Raw genomic sequence first — 25,056 nt, forward strand, 5'->3', positions numbered from 1 at the left:
CAGCAACCCGCAGTTACCAGCCCGTCCCCTCCCAGCCCCTCTACAACGACAGCGCGTAACACCACGAGACAGCACACACCTGCAGACGGGATGCTTAAGTACTTCGTTTTTACTTTAAGCTTCTGAAAGTTTTATAAAGTCAACACGGTTATAAACAAGCATTTTTGCATTCGTTACTTTGTCAGAAAAAAAATCAACATAGGAAGTAGGCACATCTTTATTAAAAGAACATGACTTCAAATCTTACAATGGTAATCAACTGGTAAAATAACATTTCCACTTTAGTAGTTAACGCTCATAACAAGACAACCATGACAAACATGACGTTTTCTTCTTGCTTTTAGCATTATGCACCCAAATTATACTTTTTTTTTTTCCCCCTCTTTTTTTAATTCAATACCTACTGAGCTCAGAGATAACTGGGTTTATCTGTGCTTCCATAAAGCAAGAACACAGGAAAAATAATTCAGCACACTCCAACTGAATGTGCTTGGATTGCAGAGTAACATACTTGACCAATTCACGTATTCACATCAATTACATCCTCACACTCCTGCTGTTTTCCTCAGTGAGGTTCAGTCTCACAGCCTGACGGGATGCAAAAGAAGATCTCCAAGCTCAGTAGGAACATCTGAAGAAAGCAGCTCCAGAATAAAGATCTACAAAGCGTAAGAAAGTGACACAACAGACAACTGCACCGGATTCAAAATAGGATGTCAGTCCCCTTCCCCACTCCCCAAACCTGTATTATAAAATCCCCTCGGTTCTATCACAAAACTTTTGGCCATCAAAACTGTTGCATCGTGCCAACAAAATTCAGACAAGAGAACAAAGTAAAATCCGCGGCTGCCATAATGCACAGAAGGGCCAAAAGAAGTGTATGTAATTAAGAGCTGCTCGCACCTTTTCACCAGGAGCAGATACCATTAGTAAATATTTAGTTAAACATATGCAAGAGGCAGTTTTAGTGATCCCAAACAAACTCCAGATAAGGAATTACTGCAATAAAAAAATCTGTGCGTTTGTTACATTTGTACAAGTGCAATATTTAGGTTTCAAAATAAAAGGATAACAAAATGAGCACACCTATTTATTCAGAACATCAGAACCTTTCCTTACATGACTGAAGAAAGGACTTAAAAGTATGATTGATAGCTGGTCCCACATACTGTCATCTCAGTCTCAATAGTTCAAACACAATAGTTTTTCCCTAGGAGAACCCTTCCACTCTGAGCTACATATATGCTATTCAAAATATAACCTTGCACTACAGGGACCGTGCGAGACACTACTTGAGGACAAGAAACTGAAGCTGTACCTACATACAAGACAGGACACACAATTGCCCAGTTGAGAAGAGCTACAGCACTTCTGAGGCTTAAGCATATCTAAATTTCTTCAAATTTGTAACAGAGGAATTTCTGGACTGAAGCCAACTGGACTGCATTACACTGTTCTTGTCATCTGAGGTTAGCAGCGTGTCAGGGATGGGATCTTAGACTCATCACTGGCTAGAAGTCCCATCCATCCTAACAAAGTCCAGGTTACACTGTTTATATTAATGCCTTGATTTCCAGTTTCTAAATGGGAGAGCAATCTTTTAAAGCCATGTAGTCTATCTCAAAAAGAAAAATCCCCTAATAAGAAATTAAAATGGTTTATGGCAATTTACTGATTAGCATTTACATCCATCAGTGCTAGATGAAAATGGAACTGTGGGTACGTACATCCAACTTACAAGATATTTAGCATTTTTCAGCAAATATATCTGATTCAGCATTTAAGGTCATCTTCTTAAAACATTTCTTCTGCAGTTACAACTACTGTTATCTGTGACTGCAATCTACATTTCAAAACCTCCTAACCATTAACACTTTAGTTGTCATATTCAGCTTTAAACATTCAATGGAAAAACAGCACTATTAATTTCCACAATTTAAGTAGTAAAATTTGTTTGAGGGTAGTCCGGAAAAACTAAGCCTATCGATAAGTTTCAACTGCAATGTGAATTCTACATAGCATATAGTAAGTTAACATGTGATGTAAGCAAACATATCTAAGTATTAACTTTTTTTTTTCTTTAAAGCGTGTCAATTTCAGATTGCAGAATAACATGCAACAACCCCTAGGCTGTGCTCTTAACTACATGCATTTACTTCTAAGGATTCTCAGCCTGCCAGTAGCTGTGCTGCTACTACACTATGGTACGAGCTAGCAAACCTGCACAGATCAGGAGCTTGCTCACAGTGCTTTAGAGCAGTGATCTGTTTCAGGCCATTGCATGGCGTGTCTTCTCAGCATTGTCTCTCTTGGCACTGCTGTGGCTTCAACTGTTCTACTTAATCCCCAGAGAACTGTACTCGTAACTGTGCTGCAGAGCACTTACACGTACTGAAAATTCCAATTGGTTGGATTTGCCAACATTTACTCAAGTGCATCAACTATTGAATGGCATATTACAGCACATCAGACTTTGTTTAAAAATCTCATTTACTGCTGAATAAAGGGGGAAGGAACAGCAGTTTTAACACTTTACTGTTAGGAGACATTAACTGTTCTGATCAACTGAGGCACAAACGTAGACAGTGACCAACAAGTCATACTTAGGTCAATGAACTTGTAAGCGCACATTTTCTTACAGTGCTCCAGAGGTATGCATCACCAACAAGAAGGACAAAAAGGACCATGTAATGTAAATGTTATATAAATACTAACGTGCACTCAATGAAAATGTTACAAGCACTGCCAAGGGGCATGTGACTTCCTGTACCTGTATTAAGCTACTGGATAGCAGAAAATCAAAATTCACTCCAGCTTCAAAGCAATATACCTAATTCATAATGATTTAAATCCCCAGGTAAATTGCATTTTGCAGCTAGTTTTTTCAGCGCCTTAATTTAAATTGATTACAACTGGAAGCATCTGACTACAATTTATGCATGCTTATTGCTGTAAAAGAAATAAGCCCACCTTCAAAGTTATTGTGCAAGTATTTTAATAAGATTTGCACACATCTCAAAAAATTCTATTGTATGACTGCCAGGTCTTGGAGTTAAGTCAGCTGTCGAAGAATCAAGTGAAGAGGTCATTGATGAGGTAAGCGACGTATCTGCAGATTTTCCTTGTGCATCACCATCTGAGTCTTTCTGACATGATCTGTAGTTGCTCACAGAACCTGATCTCTGTGGAGTTGCAGTCCCAGACTTTGTTTCAATAATTTCATCTGAAAAGGCCAGTAGAGAGTAAAAAATTAGTCATTCACATCAAACTAGCCAGAAGATCAGCAAAATATTTTTCCCCTCAGACTTAATCTTGTTTTTAAAATCCTTGTTAACATTTAAACAGCTCTTGTGAAGTATATATAGTTAATACAAAACAAAAGCTTATAGAAGTAGTAACAGAAGCAGTCATCCTTATGCAAATTGGTACAGTGCTATGAACTGTGCTTCAGGACAATATGATCAACATTAGACGAGCAGCCATCATTTTCCAGTCAGTAAATAATTTCAGTGGCTAACAGTTCAACTGATTTACTTCATTTATCTTTAAACTCCCATAGTTATCTGTTTAAGCTTAATAACAGTTCAAACATTTTGTACATACTTTCTCCTAGCATCTACTTTGTTTTTATTGTATTTGGTTATTTATATTTTATTTCTAATATTCTTAAGACTAATTGTGCATTGATTGCAACTATTTACAAAAGTGAAAAACAAACTGATGTGTTTCTTTTAGAATTTTATACACCTTGAACTATATCTATAGCAACTTAAGCTTACCTCCCATATTAGAAAGAAATACTTCCATCTTAGAAGCAAGGTCTGCTGAAGTATCTTTTACCTTACTTTAGAAACTGAACATTAGCTTGTTATTAGACTCACACTTGTACCTTAGAGTTATGTCCAGGAAAAATTAGTGAGTAAAGGAGGGACTGTTTTTTACATCAGTCAAATCTACTTGAAACTGCAGTCCCATAAAAGAAATACTTAATAGTTATTTGTAGCAAAAAGAAATACCAAATCAGCTTCATGACTGAAAAGACAGGCTGTCCTTTCTTGGCTGAGTGGCTCTAGGCAGTCTTCTTCCCTCCCACTGAACTGGTATTTTTCTTACATTGTTAGTACAGTAAAGTGATTAGACCCTTTTATGAAGTATCACTGGATCTAAGCAGCAGCAGACAGTTAAAGTAACCTAAGTATTGCTTCTTCATAGCGCTGCCCCTTTTAGTACCAGTGGCATCAGTGCTGGTAGAGACACACAAACCAATAACTGAGGAGTTGATACAGCTAAAGAGGGTTTTGAGAGATGAACCAGCTAATCATTTGACTACAGGAGCACTAGAGCAGGAAGGAGCAAAGAAATACTAAAACTGAGATCTGGCTTTAGCTGATAAAGGGTAACAGTTTTAATTCACTTATTCACAAGTAAATTAAGACCTGGAATTTAGAACAGTTTCCCTTATAGTTCCATTAACACAAGTCTTTGCATACCATCAATGCTACGGAAGTCCAGTAAATATGTTCTGCTGTCCACCTGATACAGCTGTAAACTCATTTTAGAATATGCACTTGTCACTGGATTCTTTCTTCGAACACGCAAGTAGTATGGATTTACAACCTATTACAAAAGAGATTTGAGTTAGTTACCAGAACTGCTTGAGATGCAGACCATACTGTTCTTATTTCAACTTACTAATATCAAGGGATTTCAGGCTTGCCTCTTAAGGTGCGTTTTTTGGTGGTTTTTTTTTTTTTGTCTGTTTGTTTGTTTGTTTGCTTTTTCCTACTGGCAAAAGGAAAAAAAAAAAAGAAAAAAGAAAAAAGAAAAAAGAAAAAAAAGAAAACCCACACATCCTTAGAGCCCCAGCAGAAAAGTTAGACATGTTAACACAACTTTTTTTCTTTCAGCATAAATTACCTCTTCCAAAACCATTTTCATGCAGTAAGCAAGTTGTTGGTGCACACACACACACTTGTTTTCCTGCACAGGAATGTCATCAGAAAAATCAGGAAAGTAAACTTGCTAACTCCAACATAGTGTAAGAAAAACAGCATTCCTTTTAGTTCATGATACATACCTGGCAACTTGACAAATCAAGCACTCACTCCTGGAGTTCATGTTCTAAATTTAAGCATTTAAGCCATTCACATGCAATACATTTCTGGAAACTACATATTCATTATTTTCCAAGAATTCATTAATATATGTTAAAAACCCTGTTGGGCCTGCACAGTGGGAACCTAGGATGGTCACAGACCACTTCCTTCAGTTTCCTCTTGATATTGCCTAGCTGACCTTTAGCTGTTTTCCCCCAGTTTGGCAAATTTCCATTGCTTGTTATGCCATAATGAGCAACTTTCTATCTTGGTACACTATAACTCAAAACAATTTATATGAAACCCAAGAAAAAGTCCTTGCACCTGGTGGATGCAAAGGTAAAAGTAATCTATTTTGACTTCATTGAGCAAGGATCATTCAGAAAAACATGACTGTTCACATACTAAGCAAAGCTAAACTGGAAAGTTTTAGAACTAGCACACAAATTTCTTTTTGCTGAACTAATATACCAGTCCTTAAATTAATGTACTTATAGCTATTGCTGAACCAGACTATATACGGAAGATGCAGTTTTTTAGACTTCTAGGCTATATAACAACACAGCTCAAAATCTACTGCTTCTTGTAATAAAGAAGTAATATGCTTTTACCTTCCATTCATAGTCCAGCTGTTTAATTGCTCGACAAACTTCAGCCATTATATCATTTGGTCGACTCTGACTCCGTATCCCCAGATGCCACTTTGCTCTTCTTACACCTTGGTGTTTTGATTTCTGTGGATTCAGCTCATCAAGAGTATGGCGAGGCCGCGGTGCTTCAGCTACTAAGAATGGCACTCTCTCAGGATGAGGGCGAGACAGATGGTGATCATCAAGAAAAGAATCTGGCGGGCTAGTAGCCAGGTAGAAGTCTTTGGCCTCGTTCATTATTCTTCTATTATCTATAATGAGGTGATAAGCAACTGCTAAAGGATCCTGATGATTTCGGCTATACAGACAACTTAGCACTTCCTCTTCAGTACATTCAAACTTCTCACATACTTCTTTTAAGGCTTCATCATCAATCATGGTAGAGCTATATGAAGGGTCTTCGGGAAACAAGTATTTGGGAAGGTCCTGCTTAAACCACTCGTGTTCCCTAGATTTAAAAATAGCAAAGTCTAAGTCTGTATGTGGAGCAAACCTTCTTGGCAATAGATTCTTTAAGTTATATTTCATGCATACACAAAGAAATCACAACTGTCAGCCCAAGTGTCCCTTCTATGCACTTCCAACAAAACATCCCACACACTAAAGTAACTGAAAAATTCTATAAAATAAAAAGCAAGCATTAATGGCTTCACAACGTTTTGTTATGCATTCAGGATTAAAAAATAAAAAATAAATAAAAACCTACACCTTCTTTCTTAGAAGTGTTGCAACTATCTGAGCTCCAAAAACACCTTATTGTAACTCATCAACTTGTTGTGCATATTAAATGGATGGTTATTTAAGAATATTTCAGCTGAAATTCTTATGCTTCACACACTAAACAGACTTTCATCAGTAATGACCACTTCAGTATGGGAGAAAGCTTTTCCTATGCCACTAAAAAGCACTGCCCCAGCTGGGTAAATGTGCCTAGAACATTATTACTGCTCTTTAAAATGAGCCTCTCCTCTTGCACATGCACACATTTGGCCACGAAACAATTAAGGTATTCAGTTAATGAGAGTCGGATTGCCCTTTAAACTGACATGATGTCTTAAGGTTGAGTACAGAACTGTTAAGGATTCAAAATCCATCCATGCTCTGCAACCAAAATTTTTCAACATCTTTTCCAATACTTCCCCTAGACTTTAGATGACTTACATTAGCTAAGATCCTATCCACTCAAGTCATACAGCTCTTAGTTCTCATTGCTTTTGTTTTCTGATCAGCCTCTTCACTAAGATAGTATTTCAGTGCTCTTCTTAGAGCTTCTCAAAAAGGAAGCAGAAAAACCTAAAGCTGTGCTTCTTCAAGCAGCTTACCAGATACCAAGTCTTTGCTTTACACATTCCATATTTGCCAAAGCAAACACCCACTTCAAAAATCACAGCTTTTGTGGGCTCCGTATTCAAATACATTTGTAGCTTTAGCTCACCAAAATTCTGTGTAGTAAATGTCAGTCTTACACATTCTCATGCCAGGCCTTTGAAGCCAGAATAAGAAGTGTTAAGATGAATATTCCATCTGTAAGACACCGTGTCTTTTTCACAGTCTCCAGAAACATGAATTAAACAGTAGTTACGCTGAAGAAGATCTGTAATGTCTCCTCAGATATTTAAAGCACAGAACCAAGCCAAGAAGTTCTTTGTCCAGAAAGCAATAGTGCTGTGCAGTTTTGCACGTCATTCTGCAGCAACTTTATAAACACAGTCCTAATTCAAATTTCTCAAAATTCCTATAAAGTATATCTTTTACTGTAGCCTCCAATAGATACTTCTTTGTCCAGGGAGATGAGAACCACCAGAAGCCAAATAACCAAAAGCTGACTTTTTCCTTTCATACTGTAAAACAAGGATAAGTTGTCTGACTAGTTTCTCCATACTGCTTATATGCGCTAAGATAATAATTTGTAGCATTCTTTGAACAGACATCAGAATTTTACCTAATGTCTCTGATTGTTGCTCTCTTCATTGGATCCACTTGCAGCATATGTTTCAGAAGACTAATGACAGATGGATTCAGGTACTGAGGGGTATAAAAGATACCATCACATATCTTCTTAAAAAGCGTTGGCACGTGATCATCATCAAATGGAAGCGTTCCGCATAGCAACGCATAGAGAATAACCCCACTGCTCCAAATATCTACTTCTGGGCCTGCATATAACCTGGGAAAAGGTTAACTATTAGTGATTTGTGTTTACTATTTAAAAAAAAAAAAAAAAAAAAAAACTTAGAACACACCACTCTTTCTTATAATAATTACACAGTCTTAGCAACAACTAATCTGAAAATACTGTAACTGAATAGGCTGAATATCCATCCTGCAGCAGACATTTCACAGCCACTCAACTTCACAGAAGACATCACCTCTAATTCAATCAATACCTCTACTTGCTACATTAGGCACACTGCACATCCTAGATTTGGGGCATTAGACATCACCTCCAATTTACAAAAGCTATTCAAAGCTAATCCAGAGAAGCCTTATACATTTTTGAAAAATTATTAAGGCAATTACCAGCTCAGCATAGTTTCTTCACATCAAGCTGATAAAGAATACTGTAGCCTTTAGAATAAAGCAGCAAAGTAACTGAAGTACATGCACATGTGTATCCAACAACAACAAAAAAACCTACCTTCCTGATATTACTTCTGGTGCAGCATAGTTAGGGGACCCACAGCTCGTTCTTAGAAATTCTCCATCAGACATCATATTTGATAGACCTGAAAGTGCAGAAGAGTAACCACTAAAAATTCAGAGGACAAAATGTCTTCATACAGCATATACCATCTAGAACAAATCACTAGTAATTTGACAAAAGTTAAAGAGTTTATCTCAGCTGGTACACATATTTCTGTGGAATCACTGAAGTTTTCACACATGAGAATACCAGAAAATCCTATACCCCATATCCTACTTTGTTTATCATAAATTACCAGACAAAAGTTACCACTTCTGAAATAGCTGTGGAGAATATTTTCCTGTTTCCTCAATGCAAGCCTCACTGTCAAGATTACTGCAGTCCTGAGAGCTCAATTCAAAGAGGTAAGTCCCTCTTACCAGGAACAGGCCAGGGGATAGAAGTACAAAGCTTGACCAACTCTGACTCTGCTATATATGAAACTAGTATTATGTTCTCATTTAATAAGCAAGTCACAATTTAGTGAGTACTATGCTTTTGCAGATACTTCAGTCACGGAAAGAGGTTGGTTTTTTGTTTTTTTGGTTTTTTTTAAGTTGCTGTTCTATTTCTTCATCAAGTAAATGCATCACAAACAATTTCTATGCAAGAAATTTCTAGGATTCACAGTGTGTACATATTTGAAAACCAGAGTTTCAAAATATAATATTTCATGTTACCTAGAATATTATTACCTAGTATATTTGATCAGGCCCTTCAAAGAGCAGATATTATGTACTATTTCTAACAGGAGACATATTGTGATGACACAGCTGTATAGATTCCTTGCTATGTTCATACAGTCAGGTTTCTTCATTCAGATAATGCTTCAGAACTAGCTACCAGTCTCATTACCAACTGTGTAAGAAACAGCTCATACAAACTGTCAAATTCTCTGACTAGTTAGACACCTGTGTAGCAAAGAGCACAGGTGTTTGTAAAACCAAATATTTTACTTTTTACACTAACTACATTTTTCTTCCCCAATCACATCTTTGGAATTCACATTTTACTAAGGAATATGCTTCTTAAATATAAATAAATGTCCTTGCACTGTACTTTGAAGAGTGTTAAATATCCGCTAACTCAGTTTCCCACCTTACCACTTGCTAACTAAGTCTCATTTCACAGAAATACTGTTAAGCAAGACGAAAGAAGGCAGTGACAAAAAATACCTGACGTGAAAAAGAAAGCAAAAGGGAAAGCAAATAACACAGATATTCAACAATAATATTTTCTCTTGCATTCATGCTCTTCACACATTTTATCGTACCATACAGGATATTCGATTAACCAAACATTAAGAATATTCCATACCAATTAACCCTAAATAACACAAAATTGTATCTAGGATATAAAAAAATTAACACTTACCGAAGTCAGCTATCTTGGCATTCATGTGTGCATCAAGCAACACATTTTCAGGCTTTAGATCTCTATGAACTACCATGTGCCTGTGACAGTAATCCACACCAGAAAGGATTTGCTGGAACAGACGTCTACTTTCCTTCTCATCAAGCTAAAACAAGAATTTTAAACAATTCTGAGACAGTGGAAGATGGCTTTTCCATCAATTACAGAAAATTTTCCAATGACCTAAAGCTATCATTTATAGTTTTGATACTTTATACAGCACATCTTTGTGGAAGAAAATTTCACAGCTTACGTCATTTTGCTTCTGCCACAGCTATGAAATGAGTAAGATAAAACAAAATCCACCTACTCAGTAGTCACTGATGTTTGTCAAACATTCTTTGGAAACATTATATGCTCAGTCAGAAACATTATCACCCAAACTTTAATTCTGTCTAACTGGAATACCAAGGTACTTTGTTAATTAAGTACATAATCAGATTTAAATAAGACAAAAGCTGCTGACAGTCATGAGAGGCAGTAAAATTTAGATAAAATTTATGCTCCTATAGGCAGCTTTGTTCAAAGAGCAGGCTTATTTGGGCATTCCTATGAACATCTCTTACACTTTGTCACTGTTAGCCAGGATGCTTTTAGTTATTTGTTAGAATAAGCTATCTAGCTTGCCACGAGGGACAATTAGAGAATTAAGAGAAACCAGTGAAAGAGGGCAATAACGACAGTATAACAGCTTCCCAGTAATGGAAGTAATGCTTCAATAAACAGGAAGAAAAAAAAAAAACCTGTGTGATGGATATATATGAAGATCATGTTTATGTGCTCAGAAACCAAGCAAATTAGCAAGATGAAACCATAAAATATCTTTATTTTAACTGCTAACAAAAATAATGCTAAACACATAAAAATAAACCTTCATTTAAGAGGAATGTTGCAAAAGCAATAATGGAATGCAAGTCATTGACTTATAGAGTTGAACTGCTTCTTACCCTTCCATTCTTACAGATATAATCAAACAGCTCTCCTCCAGAAACATATTCCATCACCATGAAAATGTCAGTTGGGGTACTGATGACCTGGTACCTGACAGAGAAAGGTATATATTAGTCTGAGTACTCAGCATGAGAGGTTGACACCTAAGAGTTGTAACAGGTTGTTTACACCTAAACACTTTAAAATATATTTCTGTGTAATTCTTCCCACAGTACTGGTTTTATCAGTCAATTTACAATCAGTGCAATAACATTTTCTTAGAAGCTGCTTCCTTATGTTTTACTTAGGGATGCTGCTGTTGTAAAGGCTAGGAGAAAATTTATGTTTCCCCACCAAGAAATTCTGAAACTCTGACCAAGTCTCACTAGTAAAGAAATGATATTTTAATACTTTTAGTAAGAAGTTACAGTGCAACCTCACTTCTAACATTCCCTTTCATGATTTTCCCAATAGTTGTGAAAACAATCTGCTTTATGCTTCAGACAATCATGAACAACAGTTCATAGTTGAGATTTCCACAGTGATTTCCATTTTTGGGTGGAGAGGCTGTAAAAAATGCTGGAAGATAAACCTGTCATCATCTCTGAAAATAAGCCAGTCTGCATCTCTTGGAAGATGCAACCATACTTCTCTACAGTCTATTCATTTTTTTCTATTCAGAGAAAAGGCAACTGCAGAACACAATACTTACATACCAATAACATAAGTAAGGCCAAACTCCACAGAGTGGATGAATGAACACAGGAAGAAGAATTTTTACAGAAGAAAACACAACACATTCTATTGCTGAAGAACAGGGAAGGGATGCTTCGAAGGTTTTTAAATTAAAGCATGGTATAGAAAAATGTTGCAAAGACAGACCTGAAGTTGTAATACTGGTAAATCTTCTTACAAAGTTTTTAATAAAGTGTTCCGAATCAGAAATTGTCTTATTTGTCGTTAAGCTAAAGAAAACTGTTTACTTTCAACCCACAAGTTCCCTGGTCTATTTCCTAAGAGCATAAGCAGCAGTACCCTAAGTTACCAGCAAGTCAGCACAATAGTATCAATTATAGCCCAAATGGCATTTTTACAGTGGATAATAACCCTTCAGCTTTGGAAATTCAGGTCAAACAGCTGAAAAGTCACTCTTCACTGAGAAATTGCTTACTTGAAAACTGTTAAGCTGACTTAAAAGCTTAACAGTACTAGAAGTACAGATTCCTTATTCTGCCTTGTATCTTGGCTGGTACATTGACTGTTTGTTTTGGCTGCAGTTAGGAGCCTTGGACTTGTTCTTAAACTCTTAAACCTACAGGAATGTAGAAGATGGGAATCTATCATGATCCTAATACAAGTCCAAGAATACAAAAAATAAACTGCCACTCCATAACTAAGAATGATAATCATCTGCTCTCTATATGTGCCCTAGTATATGCATAAGCAGGCCAAAAATCAATGGCACTTAAATCTGGTCTTAGAAAATAAATTACAAAGTGTCTAGTCTAGGACATATTTAGTTGCACTCTGAACTCTATTCATGAGCTATTCATTGCCTAACAGACAGGGACAGGCAGGCAACAACTTTTTAGCATACTAGACAAGTAGTAACAGCTACATAAAGAATTCTGAAATATCAGATTACACTTAACAGACTGTACATCCTTAATTCAGAAAATTTTTTCAGAGCCATCTACAATAGAGAAATCACAGTTAAATGATCAGCATGCTGTTAAGTAATACTGAGGGGGAAAAAATGCAGTAATTTTCGATAGAAATACATTTTACAACCTTCTTAATTTGTTAGAAGCCCCCTGCCCAGCTTCCCCCCCCCCCCCCCCCCCCCCCAAAAAAAAAAAAGAAAAAGAAAAAAAGAAAAAGAACATTAAAGCACACCTCTCTGTCCCCCAGCGCAGATCAGTTTTATGAAAATGCATTACAGAGGACACTGAAAACGGAATACTGCTTCTTCAAAGCTGGTTAGATTCCTAAGAAGCTCCTGCCAATACTACTGCCTTTTGGACACATTGCAGTGAAAGCAAGAGATTATTGCTTGAATAGATCTGATCATAGCAAATAGAACTTACAGCTTAATTATATGAGGATGTCTGAAGAGTTTGAGGTTCTGAATCTCCCTTCGAATTTTTCCTACAACGTCAAGGCTGCGAATCTTCTGTCGATTCAGGATCTTCACTGCAACTTTATGTCCAGTTAACTCATGTTTGCCAACTACAAGAAACAAAAAAGAATTTAGTCAGATTTTTCAATTGCTCCATAAAGAACATTCAATAGGTCACTTCAAATATAGCCAAGAAATACTACAATTAAAATACTAAATGTTCCGCAAATTCCCATTATCTTCAGGGAGGTTGAAGACCCCACAGTACATGATTTCTTCTGTACCCCAAATAAATCTCTCAGTTCTACTGAGAGAAGATGAATTAAAACCTTAGGTCTCACACTTGGAACTACTGCAGCATGAATACACTTTTTCAAAGAAAACATTTTTGTATCCCAAAACACTGCATTACTGTTAAGGAAGAAGACAATTTCATTTCTCTGTATGAGTCAATCTGAGCTCACTTGATAATCCTCTCAGGCATGCTCTCCCTGCAGCTTTTCTACTCAGTCAGCAAACATTGCTCTTAGTATAACATGACAGCTTCCTTTCCCTCAAGAAGCGTGTTTCAGCAATTGGAATTATTGCTAAGAGTATCCAATCTTGAAATTGCAGTTATAGTAGTTTCACCTTCACATAGTAAGGAGGTGTATCACACCAGAGCTTCATTGTATAAATGGCAAAACATAGAAAAAATGCACAAAATAGAATCCAGTGTTAACTACAGCAAGCAATCTCTTACATTTCTAAGTTTCTTCCCACTTCTAGAAGAATTTTTGTTGTAGAGGAAGTTCGTAGCGTAAAATGTCCTCTAGACTGTTACATCTCTTAAATTCCTTAAGTTTGCAGGTGCTTTTGGAAAAGACCACAACAAAGTTCCCAGCAAAATGCCATAACAGATCACAGATATACTACATATTTCTTCAGTAGTTTCTGCCCCTCTGCACTTCCCCCCCCCACCCCCTCAAGTTTAAGGTTATATGAAATCTAGCTTTAAGACTGGAGTTTCCAATAATCCCCTTCATGAAGTAAGACTGACTTGCAAATCCATGGAGTATACACAGCACCAGACAACCACAACAGATCTTGTGCTTTAAATACTAAACAGCACTCTTCTCAGAAAAAATCATTTTTCCCAGACAAAAGTAATATTCACTTTGTTGTCTTATGTAACAGCAAATGCAAGTGTTTCTACATCCCTTAAAAGATGTGAATTTTAAAAGATCTGTTGTTGTATTTCACAACAGTAAAGTACCTTTGCAACATTATTCTGCATGTGCCTCACATGAGAATTGATCCATAATTCCACAAAGAAGCAGTCAGATATCTGCATGCCTTAAGAACAAACTAACCTTAAGATGGAGCAGTTTGAAGTATATTGCGACTGCTGACTATTCTTCAACACAAGAATGGAGCTGAAAGCAAGACCTCAGATGATAACATCATGTACAGCCCATAGAAAACCAAGAAGCCAGTGTTATCTTTCTGTAAGCTACTCTGTATTACCTCTTAGCATAAGTTTTATCTACAAAAGGGATGGCTTACAATCCAGAAATATATTTAAATTAATCAAGTTAATCATTTTAGTACTCTACCAGTCTTAGAAAGTAAAAGCACTGCATAGAAAGTTCCCTTTGTACAGCTAATATACCCCTCTTTATTCTTTGATAATACTCTAGGTTGATAATCATTTAGTCTAGAAAAAAAAAAAAAACTTCAAGATCACCAGATCCAACTATCAACCTGACCTATCAAGTCCATCACTAAACTATGTCCCTTAGTGGCACATCCACTTAAATACCTGCAAGGATGGGATCTCCACCGGAGCAACCCTTTCTGATGCTTGCCCACTCTCTCAAGGAAGGAATTCTTCGTGATATCCTATACAAACCTCTTCAGTGCAACCTGATACCATTTCCTCATGTTCTATCACTAATACAAATTGCATAGTCATATTGAAACTTGAAGGCACAGCAACAAGTTTTCAAAGACACAGTTGCAACAACCTCAGCAACAATTTCAATTGCTTAAGTGCAGAAACATTTGTCTAAATTCAAGCCTTATACTGGCAAAAACAACCCCAAACCACAGGAAATATGACGTCCTTATGAGATGTAGGTACCAGTTATGGGCACACTGAGGAGGCATCTCTTTGGATGCCCTCTGCAATGGGAAGGCAGTTGGAGGTACAAGCAACAGAAATACACAGCTGTGCAGTGCAGAGGGGGCTCTCACTAAACCCTGGGCTTTATTAAATCACATGAAGTTATACAGCCTCAGTCTAGCAGACCTGGCACTTGCAGGGTGGCCCTCACTTGGCCATACCACAAGCATTAGACTTACAAGATCTTTGACGCAGGAGACCACAGAAGGTGAAATTTAGTGGCAGGAGCAGACTCTTATGTTGCCCCATTTGATGGCTGGACTAGATTATTTTAGTGGTCTTTTCCAACTTTAATGATTCTATGACTACGTGTAAACAAATACACTGACAGAAACAAACAATCCAAGCCAAGGCTCAGTAGAGAGCAGCACTCTTTAAAATTAAGATAATATCGTTACTAACTTGGGAAAAATAAATTAATTAATTAATTAAAACAGCAAAAACAGCAGCTAATGCTGTGCATAGACAACAGAGAGCAAACTTACATTCACTATTCCCCTCCACATTTCATCAAGGCCTGTTTAAATCATTTTTGCAGATCACAGTTCTTAGCCTTGTTTTCAAGGCTTGGACAAACATTTTGTATCTACAATCACAAACAGTATACTCAGTTTCACTAAAAATTACCAGACGTCTGACTACTCCTCTTTTCATGAAATCTAACCATCTGAAACACTTGGAAATAAAATTCTGCTTTTGGATTCAGCAGAAGGTATGACCATTTTTTTTCAAAAGGCAACACTATAATAGTAATCATGGAATGGATTGGGTCAAAAGGGACCCTAAGGATCAAGTTCCAACCTCTCTTCCACAGGCAGGGCCACCAACCTCCTCCAGGTCTGGAACTAGATGCTCCACCCAACCTGGGTCTGAAGATGTTCACCTTCAAGAATGGAGCACCCACCACCAACCTGAGCAGCCTGTTCTCAGCACTCCCTCTGTAAAGAGCTTTGCCCAACATCCAAAGTCATTGAGGTCAGAATAAGTGTTATATGCCAAATGCTTGTACAATTGAAGTGAGAATGTACTTCACAAAACTCATTTACTTCCAGCAGTCTTTTTCACCTTTCATGTCAGTGATACTTTTGCTATGCCTGGACATGAAAGGCAAAAAAGAATGCTAGAACCAGTTGTCTTCTCTATGAATGCCTATCTGAGAGATAGACAGATGAACTAAGTCAGTAATTAAGTCAGGATTATAGAGCCAAATTAAGAGTTACATGGGCAAAACATCAGATCAGCAACAACAATCTGTGATATTAAAACACCAAGTGAAAAGGTGAATTAATTTGACAGCTTGCTGAACAGCGGGAAACCTTTGATAGTTACTCACAAATCTGCTTTTCCACTTGATTTCTGGGGTTGTCACTGCCATTAAACACCCTCTTCCAAGAAGACTGTCATGGTTTAACCTGATTTAACATGGCATCATAGCAGATACTATGAAGGAAATGAGCTCCGCATCAGCTGAAGTCATGGCAAAGCCACCCACATCACACAAACTCCAGGAAAATCCTAGCTGAATAAAAACGGGACAAGCTTTTTCTTATACCATAATCTCTCACCACCAACTGAGCTGAGAGCTGTAGAGAAACTTCAGTTACCACCAGCCTCAGCACTAAGAATTCCCACACAGCTGTGTCAGCAGCTGAGCTCGTTAGTCAAATAATTTCAGGATTTTTTTTTGGTTTAATGCTCTGCCCTTTGCGAAGCAAGAAAGCTCGCTGACCTTTTAAGGGCGGCAAATATTTGAGGGACAAAACGCAATCCCGCGGGCAGGTGTGCCTGAACGTCGGCCACCTCCGTTACAGATGCGATCACACTCGCACGCAGGAATTCTCCAGGAACGATGTCTGCCAACGCGGAAGAGAAATCCCCCGTCCGGAGAGCCGCCCCGCCCCGCCCCAGCCATGCCCGCTGCCGCCTCCATGGCCAGGCCGCCCCTCACAGCCAGAGCTACCAAACGCGGCCATACGAGCCGGGACCCGGAGCCCAGCCCTCAGCCCTGTGGCACCCCGCGACACAGCGCCCGGCTCTCCGCCTGACAGTGCCCAGCCTCCGGCCGGGGCCCCAGCAGCCCCCGTACGACCCCAGCGAGGGTCCCAGCGGGAAACCTGCCCCAGCCCCGACCCAAATGGAATAGACGGCGCAACAGCTCACCCTTGACTTTGCCGAAAGTGCCGACTCCCAACGTGTCACCCAGGATGTAGTGCCCAATCTTCACTCGACCGTGCTCGTGCTTCTGTTTATCTGCCGCCGCCATCTTGAGCCAAGAGCCGAGTCTGCGCATGGTGTTGGACGGGGCCTCCGGCGAGGAGGAGCTCCGGCACGCAGCCGGCCCCCGGAACTCAGACACTATTCCTCTATTGCCGCTTTCCGCCCCCGCCAACCATTTCTGCTACTCGGGCTCCGGCGGTGCGAGATAATCCTTCCGGGTTGAGTGCTGTGGGAGATGTCCTCTTCTTTCACCTGCTTGCTGCCCTGCCTGGATCCGCTTCCTACATACTGCAGACCAACAGCTGTTCTTGCCTGCAAATATTATTTTCAAGTTGCTTTCCAATCCTGCCTTCAAATAAACAGATGGAATTAGAAGAGTGTCAATTGCTTGGTCCACACCGTGGTCCACAGGAGGGATGCAAAGATGGTGAGGGTGTCATTTGTTCAGCCAATGGCAAAACATAGGCCAGTAAAATCGTAGGTACTACTTTAATATGCACCCTGCTAAAATTTGTGTATCATTCAAGTAACATTTTACATGGTAAAACAGTCAAAGCAAGGAAAATAAAACTAATGATTTTTGAGTAATTTAGAATTTGAATTTCAAGCATTTTCATGAGGATCGTGTTTGAGAAAATGAGATTCTTTCAGCCAGCACTACATGACATGTAAACTCTTTAACATGCGCAAACATATAAAAGATGTTATACGATGCAGGACAAAAAGGTATTAGTAGTCCTCAGTAATCCCCTGTTAATGTGTAAAGGTGCCAACTTCTGAACTCGGGGATGTTATCTAAACTCCCTTTGGATACTGTCTAAAGACAGAAATTCTACTTTTTATTACAGCTCATGTTCAGTGCTTCAATTACATTGTTATGGTCTTTTTGTTTGTTTGTTTGTTTTGTCCTTGTAACTGGAAAAGAAGAATAGAAAGTGAAGAAAATTGGTTGTTGCTCTTTTTCTAGTTTTGAGCTCTGCAGCAGAACCTCCTGTCTTCTGCAGCAGGGCCCATCAGCTCCTAACAAATCCTCAGGCACACATTGCATTGGGGGAGGAAAAGAACAAGCATCAGGCTTTGTTCCCATCTGTACCCATGTGATTTCCTTCTGTTCTGCATAATTGTAAATGGCATCCCCTATCCTTAAGGAAAAGCAGAAGTTCAGAGCTATTAGCAAGTACAAGCATGGTGCTAATGTACTTTTTTTTGTAATCCAGTGAAGCCTCAGCTTTCAAAGTACTGACACTACAAGGTATTTGATGTTTATATAAACTTTTTACGGTATGACATTTTATCCCATCTCCAACAGCAGAAGAGTAAGCACGAGGGGTAGACATTGTATTTTGAAAACACTCTCACAGAAGGTAGACTCTCATCTGAGAAACACCCAAGGAAGAAACCATGAGAGAATCACGACTAGTTGATAAAAGCTGAAGAAATGCAAATGTTTGGCTGCAAGAATTTAATGCTGCTCACTTGCACGTGAAACAGGTGACAGCTGCAAATACTGGAGCAAAAAACCTGAAATAGTCTACCAGTATTTCCTGGACATGAGAGAAGTGTATGGTAAGAATGGAGATATTTGACAAAATTGCTAAAAATAATTTCCCAAACTGTTCCTTAGTTGTTGACAGAATGGATTACATGTCAAATTCTCAAGAAAATTTAGAGCATTATAGGCCTTAGTTCCTAGCAATATTAAGAAGGCTGCACTCTTCTCTTTCTCCTATGTTATTACAAACAACAGCTCAAAACAAACAACAAAATATAAGTGGAGCCCACTAATGCAGTGTCTGATGCATGGACTCAGATGTGAATGATCCAAAGTGTTTATTACAAGTTCTCTCATCACTTCTAAACCTGCTGCAATGAGAGTCATGGTGCTGTCCATCAGCGGCACTGACTGGGCAGTGGCCAAATCCACTCCTGCACTGCCAGCAGTGGCTGGTCTGAGTGAGCTGGCCCGGCAGTGGCTTGCTGATTCAGGACTGTATTTGTTGTCACAGCATGCGGTCTTGCACGTTTCTTCCTGTTTCCCAGCAGATCACAGGGCTGTGCAGCAACAGGGAGTTTGGATGAGCATTCTCTTGCCCAGAGGAGCCCCCTCCTGCACTGGGGACAAAGTCGAGTTGGAACAGCATGAGCATTTTTATTTGCTTGCTTAGGTACTTTATGGTCCCTCTGTACATAACTGGGTCCCCACAATTGTATTATTTCATTCTTTGATCTGTCCCTGCATTGAGCTGGGCTGCCAGCATTTCTGCCAGCAAGGCCATTTTATGGCTTTCTGTGCCTGCATCTTGACAGGCTTTAATCACATAAGTAATGGATGGATCTGCATTCTTTAAGGATTGTAAAACCTTTTGACAGTCCATATATGCGCTTTCTACTGCTAATTATTTAAGCAAAGCATCCCAGGTAGCTTGATTTTCTACTCATCTCAGTAGCATATTTTGTAGACAGTCAAGAAATATAATGTAGGGCTCAGCTGCCTCCTGCTTAACTGATGTAAATGAGGCATTAGACAAATTAGTATCAGGTGTCCAACAGACAGCACACAACACCACAGTCTTAACTTGCTCAAGACATTGTCTATATGTCTGTGCCTGGGCCTGAGGTGTTACCCAGACCCCCTCCCCCACGATTTCCTCTATGCCAATATGATTTCAGTTATTCAAATTATTCATAGCCCAGATGGCAGCCTGCTCTTGGTACTCAGTCATAAACACAGTGAACTGCACAGGAGAGAGGATCATCTGTATCAAAATCTTCCAGTCATCAAAACATAACTGTCACCAATTGCAACCAAAAGATTTATGTAAAGGCATACAGAATTCCATAATCTCTGACTGACTCCCTTTGCTCCTTTACTACCTCACAAGGCAAGGGGGCTGATATGGACGATGGGACGCAGCTCGGCGTCCCCCAGAGACGTGGGCGGAGTGGGGAGGGGCCGCCATTTCTCCCCGGCGGGGCGGGGCCTCGGCTCCATTTGCTCCAAGCAGCAGAAAACTTTCTGCTAGGTCTTAAAATCATTGTTATTATCTTCAGGGTTTGCATTACCTTTTATAGACTGCAACACATAAGCAAAATCATTCTACTGTAAACCTAGAACTATGGATTTAAACTAATTCCTTATTAGCTGTTTGTTAACTATGGCTCACCATGCAGTCAATAGCTGTGTCAGATTGTCAGGTTTTATCATCTTTTTACCAGAGGAATCAACACAGGTGAAATACTGCTCTATGACAGTAAGCAGAATTCCTGCTTACAAGACATATGCTGAGAAGAGCTCTGACCCCCACATCAAGCTGACACAGACCCCTTTCTTTTTAAATTCTGGTGTTATGTTACTTTCAGAGCTAGACATTACTTGAACGCTGACTTTCAGAAACTTTTAATTTAGATAAACTGATATGCTTTTACCTGAAAACAGGATTCTTGCTTCAACTAATATGGAATAATTTCTCATGTAATTTAGACTGTACGGTCTAACAGTCTCTTGGATTAACTGCTTTATCTGTCAGTCAGAGGGAAGCAAAAATGGTATTACGGACCCTACATTAGCATTTCTATAAACACAGAGTATACTAGAGAGCACAGAAGAGGCTCAATTCCAGTAACTCTTGAGTTAGGATTATTTTACCACCTTGACAAGAGATTATTTGCATACTAAAGAAACCACCAAGGCATTTTCAGTTTTCAGTATGTGAAAGAAGCACTAAGAACTGAAGTGCCTAAGTAGATTCAGCAAAGCTTACTTCCACTGCCCATTATGAGCTACCCAAGTTTTTTTGAATATGTTTTCCATAACCAAAATGAACTTGTTTACACCCATCTTAACTTACCTATTTTTCCCTCACCTTTCCGGTCTGATCCTCCCAGACAGTTTGGGTAACTCTTGTCTCAACTACAGCATATTTTCTTTTTTTTTTCCTGGCAATAAATCCCTCCAGATTTTAGAGTAATTTGCCCCACCCTACCCCACAAAGCAGCGACCCACTTAATAAGCATTACTTTAGTGGGCCTTTCCAAGTCACAAAATAATAAATAAGACTAAGTCTGGGCATCCTTCTTAAACCACTGTATCTCAGAACAACATTTAAAGACATTTGCCATGTTAGTGGATGAGAAACTCTCCATGTTATCATTTGCTGTGTCTGTGAAGTACCCAGAGAAGCTCAGCCAGCATTCAATTTCTCTTGCAAATGTGATTTCTCAAATAACCCTTGCGAGCCTCATTTAAAATGCAGCACAGAGATAATGGCCCTTTTCAACATAAAGATGTCATCAAGTGAGGAGTCAAACAAAGAATTACTTTTAATGAACTCTTTTCATATCACTGAAAACTGTATAAGTATACATATTTTCAGATATCCCCTTTTTCACTGAAGTACAACATGTATAAAAGGTGACATTTTATGGTAAGACCATTTATTTTATCAAGTAGATAAGCCTTTATGATGAGCTGGATGCTGCAACAGCTGCTCTCTTCGGCTTCGGTGTGGTTCCCTCACGGAATCCATTCCTGCAAGTAATGATACAGTTACCATGTGTTGAAACGTGGGTTTTCCTCAAGATTGTTTTATATAGTAAATGATATTACAGATCAAGTGCACCAACTTTTTTCCAGCTTATCTCAGTAATGCACTGAAATCACTATGAAGTTCATATGTTCAGACATTTTAGTAAGAAACATCATTGACAAGCTGTTTCAAACAAGTGGTATTGTTTTCTCCCTTCTGAGAAACTAAATTTGTTATCTCCAAACAGGAAGGCTTTAGTAACTGAGACAACTCAGTAAAACTCACTAAGATATGGTACATCTACTGAAGGCACCCTATAGTTTATGTAACTGAGCAGAGTATTTCAGTGTTTGTTTCTTACAGAAATTCTCTATGCTTTTAAAAAACTAAAATATTAATGACAAAAGAATCAGTTCCAAGCTTGATGTCCTATGTGACATTGATATTTTAGCCACTCTTAAGCAAACGGAGGTTGCAGTTGCCACACCAAAGTATTTTCTGGCTGCAGCTGGGAAGGACTGATAATTTAAAAAGAAAAAAATCTACATAAAGAATCCCTAAACTATACCTAGTTCTAGAACTTAAATTAGGTTATCTTACAGTGTATATATATACCATCCCTATAGTACCCCGAAAGAAAAACTAAAAGCTTCAGACTGAATTCTAGAAACCTGTAACACAGAATCTAACAAACAGCTACTTACTGCTAATTGAGTTCTAAGTAACAGAAAAATCGGTAATGTGGTTTTGGGCTTTTTTTGGGGGGGTGAGCTTAAGTACATGGATTGGAACATATTACATGAATTCTGCTTTTAAAACATCAAGCTAGAGTGCAACCAGCAACTCAAATGACCCACAAATACAAGCAATGGCAAGCAAAGCACTATTCCCATTCAAGTGCAGCCATTTTATTACCATGCCCTGGTGTACCATACAACTCATATTTATAAGAAGCACCAGACCTTCTTACTCAATCTGTGTGTCACTAATAACAAGCTTTTCAACCTCCAAGCAACATGCTGCACATCCTTTACATCACAGCCTATTTTAAAAGAAAGATCACACCACATTAAGTGTTGTAAATGAACGTGTTCACTCTGGGTGACTGATTTTATTATCAAGTGAAATCCACATAAGATAAGTTATGCTAATTCACAATAAAGCATCATACCTGAAGCGACGGTACACCTTTTTCAGGTGCCTCATGCGACCAGTACCAGTAGTGTTGCGTCGTTTAGCCTTTGCGCTCCAGTTGTCTAGAATATATAAATTACTGTTAATGCTCATCTGCACAAAGTATTTCAACAGTACAACTATTCACTGACAGAAGTAGGAAAATAGTTATAAACAAGACCAGCTTTCACACAGTAATGCTACAAATTACTAATTTACAGTTTCAAAAAGGTTTCAAATGCCAAAATGAGTATTTTTTCGTTGTTTGAAAAAAAAAAAAATAAAAAAAAATCTAAGTCCCAAAACCAAAGAAACACAAGCATTTAAATTTAATTCAGTCAGAATTTCTTTACTTACACTTTCTCTTACGCTTGGCAGGGTATCCACATTTCCCGCAGGTAGACTTCTGCAGGTGGTATGCCTTGGACCCACATCGACGACACAAGGTATGTGTCTTATTTCGTCGCTTACCGAAGGATGATGTACCCTTCGTCTGAAAAACATTTCAGGACCTTTGTAAATACCATCAGCGTTTTGCACGGTACATCCCGAAAGGAATAAGCTAATCAAAAAAAATCCGAGCATAGTTCTTTAAAACCCATAAACATCATGGTGGGACACTGCGCTCAGTTCCCAACCCAGTTTTACCCGTAGGCCTCCTCCATTTTTAGAGATCAGCTCCTTACACCTCTCTACGCCAACCAGCCCTATATCCCACCAGCCACTGAACGAAACTACTCAACAGTTACCAGCAAAGCTGCCCCCAGACTCACTAACGTTGCATTTTTTTCCTGAATAAAAACACTTATTTCAGTAACGTCAGCCATATGCTCACCACAAATCATATCCGATTCCCCGCTTGCTAAGCTAGCCGCGTGGCCTCAGCCCCGGCCCGCTCGGATCCATGTTACCGATAAGCCCCTTGCAGACAGCACAGCCCTGTAACCCCGCTTGGGAGAACGTGACGCCCCACGTCCGTCCTCTGCAACGAGACCGGCACTGGGCCCAGCGCCACACCCGCCATCAGGCCCCGGCCCCGCAGCCGTCCGTCCTTAGAGCCATCCCGCCACCAGGCCCGGCTGCAACAGTGCACAGAGCCATCCCGAGCACCACACGATGCCCGCAGACCCCCACGGCCCATCCCGGTGGCGGATGCCGGCCGATGCCCCGCGCTCAGCGCAGCACTCACCATCCTCACCAGCCGCCAGCACCAAAGAGGCCGAGCTCCGCCCCGCTTCCGCTATAACCCCCCTCAACTGCTTCCGGGTTCGCGGCGCGGTTCAGCGTGGCGGGGCGGTTCAGCCTTCCGTGGGCCGGGTTGGATCCCTGTTCTACATCCGGGGCGGCTCCTCGTAATGGTGGCGGTGCCTCGTTATGGTGGGGCTGCCGGGGAGCAGACACCGAGCGGCTTGTACCCCAGGAATTAAACTGAAGGCAAAGCCTACATCCACCTTGCATCGCTGATTTTACCTGAAAGCTTCAGCATCCAGTCTGTCCACGTTCTGCTTGTAGTTAAAGGGGGGGAGATAAACACTTGCAAAGGGAAGTTGTCTCACCATACGTGATGTAGGATACATTAACTGCCCCCTTGAGAAGTGCCCTTCTAACGGGAGCCTAGCCAGCACCCTTAGGCAACGCACATAGATGGCCAAACGTAAGTTAACATGACCTTTGCTGTTACAGAATGGAAATAAATGTTTTTAAAGATTCTGTTTTTTTCTGAGAAAAGAGAAAGAAAGCGAAAAAAATGAGGCGGAGGGTGGGGGTGGGCTGAAGAATGGGGAAGGGGAGAGAAAATGAAGGGAGCCCTTCTGTTATTTGGAGCCAAACAGGTAAAAGTTTAGCAGCCGTTCTGTCTTTAGTAATAGAAGCCTCCCAGAGTTTTGTGCCAATTTTGTTCCAAAGCTCTCCATCAAGAGAGGACCCAATTTTCAGAAACTCGGGGACAGTTCTGCTTTTCCATTTAGGAAAAGTAACTAATGCTGAGGGAGATTTCAGGCTGATTCTGAAATTTGGAACTATCCATATTACTCCAGCTCAAATTTAGATTGGCCATGATAGTAAAAGAGAATTTAAAAAAAATGT

At 39.4% G+C, this 25,056-nt stretch overlaps 3 protein-coding genes and 1 non-coding gene across 4 annotated transcripts in view; all 4 read right to left on the reverse strand.

Moving 5' to 3' along the window:
• Positions 1 to 3,074, reverse strand: part of TTC33 (tetratricopeptide repeat domain 33) — a 38,049-nt gene extending 34,975 nt beyond the window's left edge. Inside the window, exon 1 of the mRNA XM_015848493.1 lies at positions 2,971 to 3,074. The gene's annotated coding sequence lies outside the window, so the exon portion shown is untranslated. The remainder of the gene's footprint in view (positions 1 to 2,970) is intronic.
• PRKAA1 (protein kinase AMP-activated catalytic subunit alpha 1) lies at positions 95 to 17,524 on the reverse strand. The gene is made up of 9 exons (XM_015848490.2): positions 17,216 to 17,524; positions 12,860 to 13,001; positions 10,790 to 10,883; positions 9,804 to 9,948; positions 8,385 to 8,472; positions 7,689 to 7,913; positions 5,708 to 6,194; positions 4,491 to 4,617; positions 95 to 3,223 (listed from the first exon to the last, which is right to left on the reverse strand). The coding sequence occupies exons 1-9, from the start codon at positions 17,343 to 17,345 to the stop codon at positions 2,979 to 2,981; spliced, it is 1,683 nt and encodes a 560-aa protein (XP_015703976.1). The 5' UTR covers positions 17,346 to 17,524; the 3' UTR covers positions 95 to 2,978.
• Positions 17,525 to 21,567: 4,043 nt separating this feature from the next.
• On the reverse strand, positions 21,568 to 24,292 carry RPL37 (ribosomal protein L37). Its single transcript, XM_015848495.1, has 4 exons — positions 24,161 to 24,292; positions 23,329 to 23,464; positions 22,970 to 23,054; positions 21,568 to 21,800 (listed from the first exon to the last, which is right to left on the reverse strand). The coding sequence occupies exons 1-4, from the start codon at positions 24,161 to 24,163 to the stop codon at positions 21,731 to 21,733; spliced, it is 294 nt and encodes a 97-aa protein (XP_015703981.1). The 5' UTR covers positions 24,164 to 24,292; the 3' UTR covers positions 21,568 to 21,730.
• Positions 21,904 to 21,983, reverse strand: LOC116652575. Its single transcript, XR_004305735.1, has one exon. It is a non-coding gene; the product is annotated as a small nucleolar RNA SNORD72 (small nucleolar RNA).
• Positions 24,293 to 25,056: the final 764 nt, after the last annotated feature.

The sequence above is a fragment of the Coturnix japonica genome, chromosome Z (genome assembly GCF_001577835.2).
Source record: "Coturnix japonica isolate 7356 chromosome Z, Coturnix japonica 2.1, whole genome shotgun sequence".
In the NCBI taxonomy this organism is placed as follows: Eukaryota; Metazoa; Chordata; class Aves; order Galliformes; family Phasianidae; genus Coturnix; species Coturnix japonica.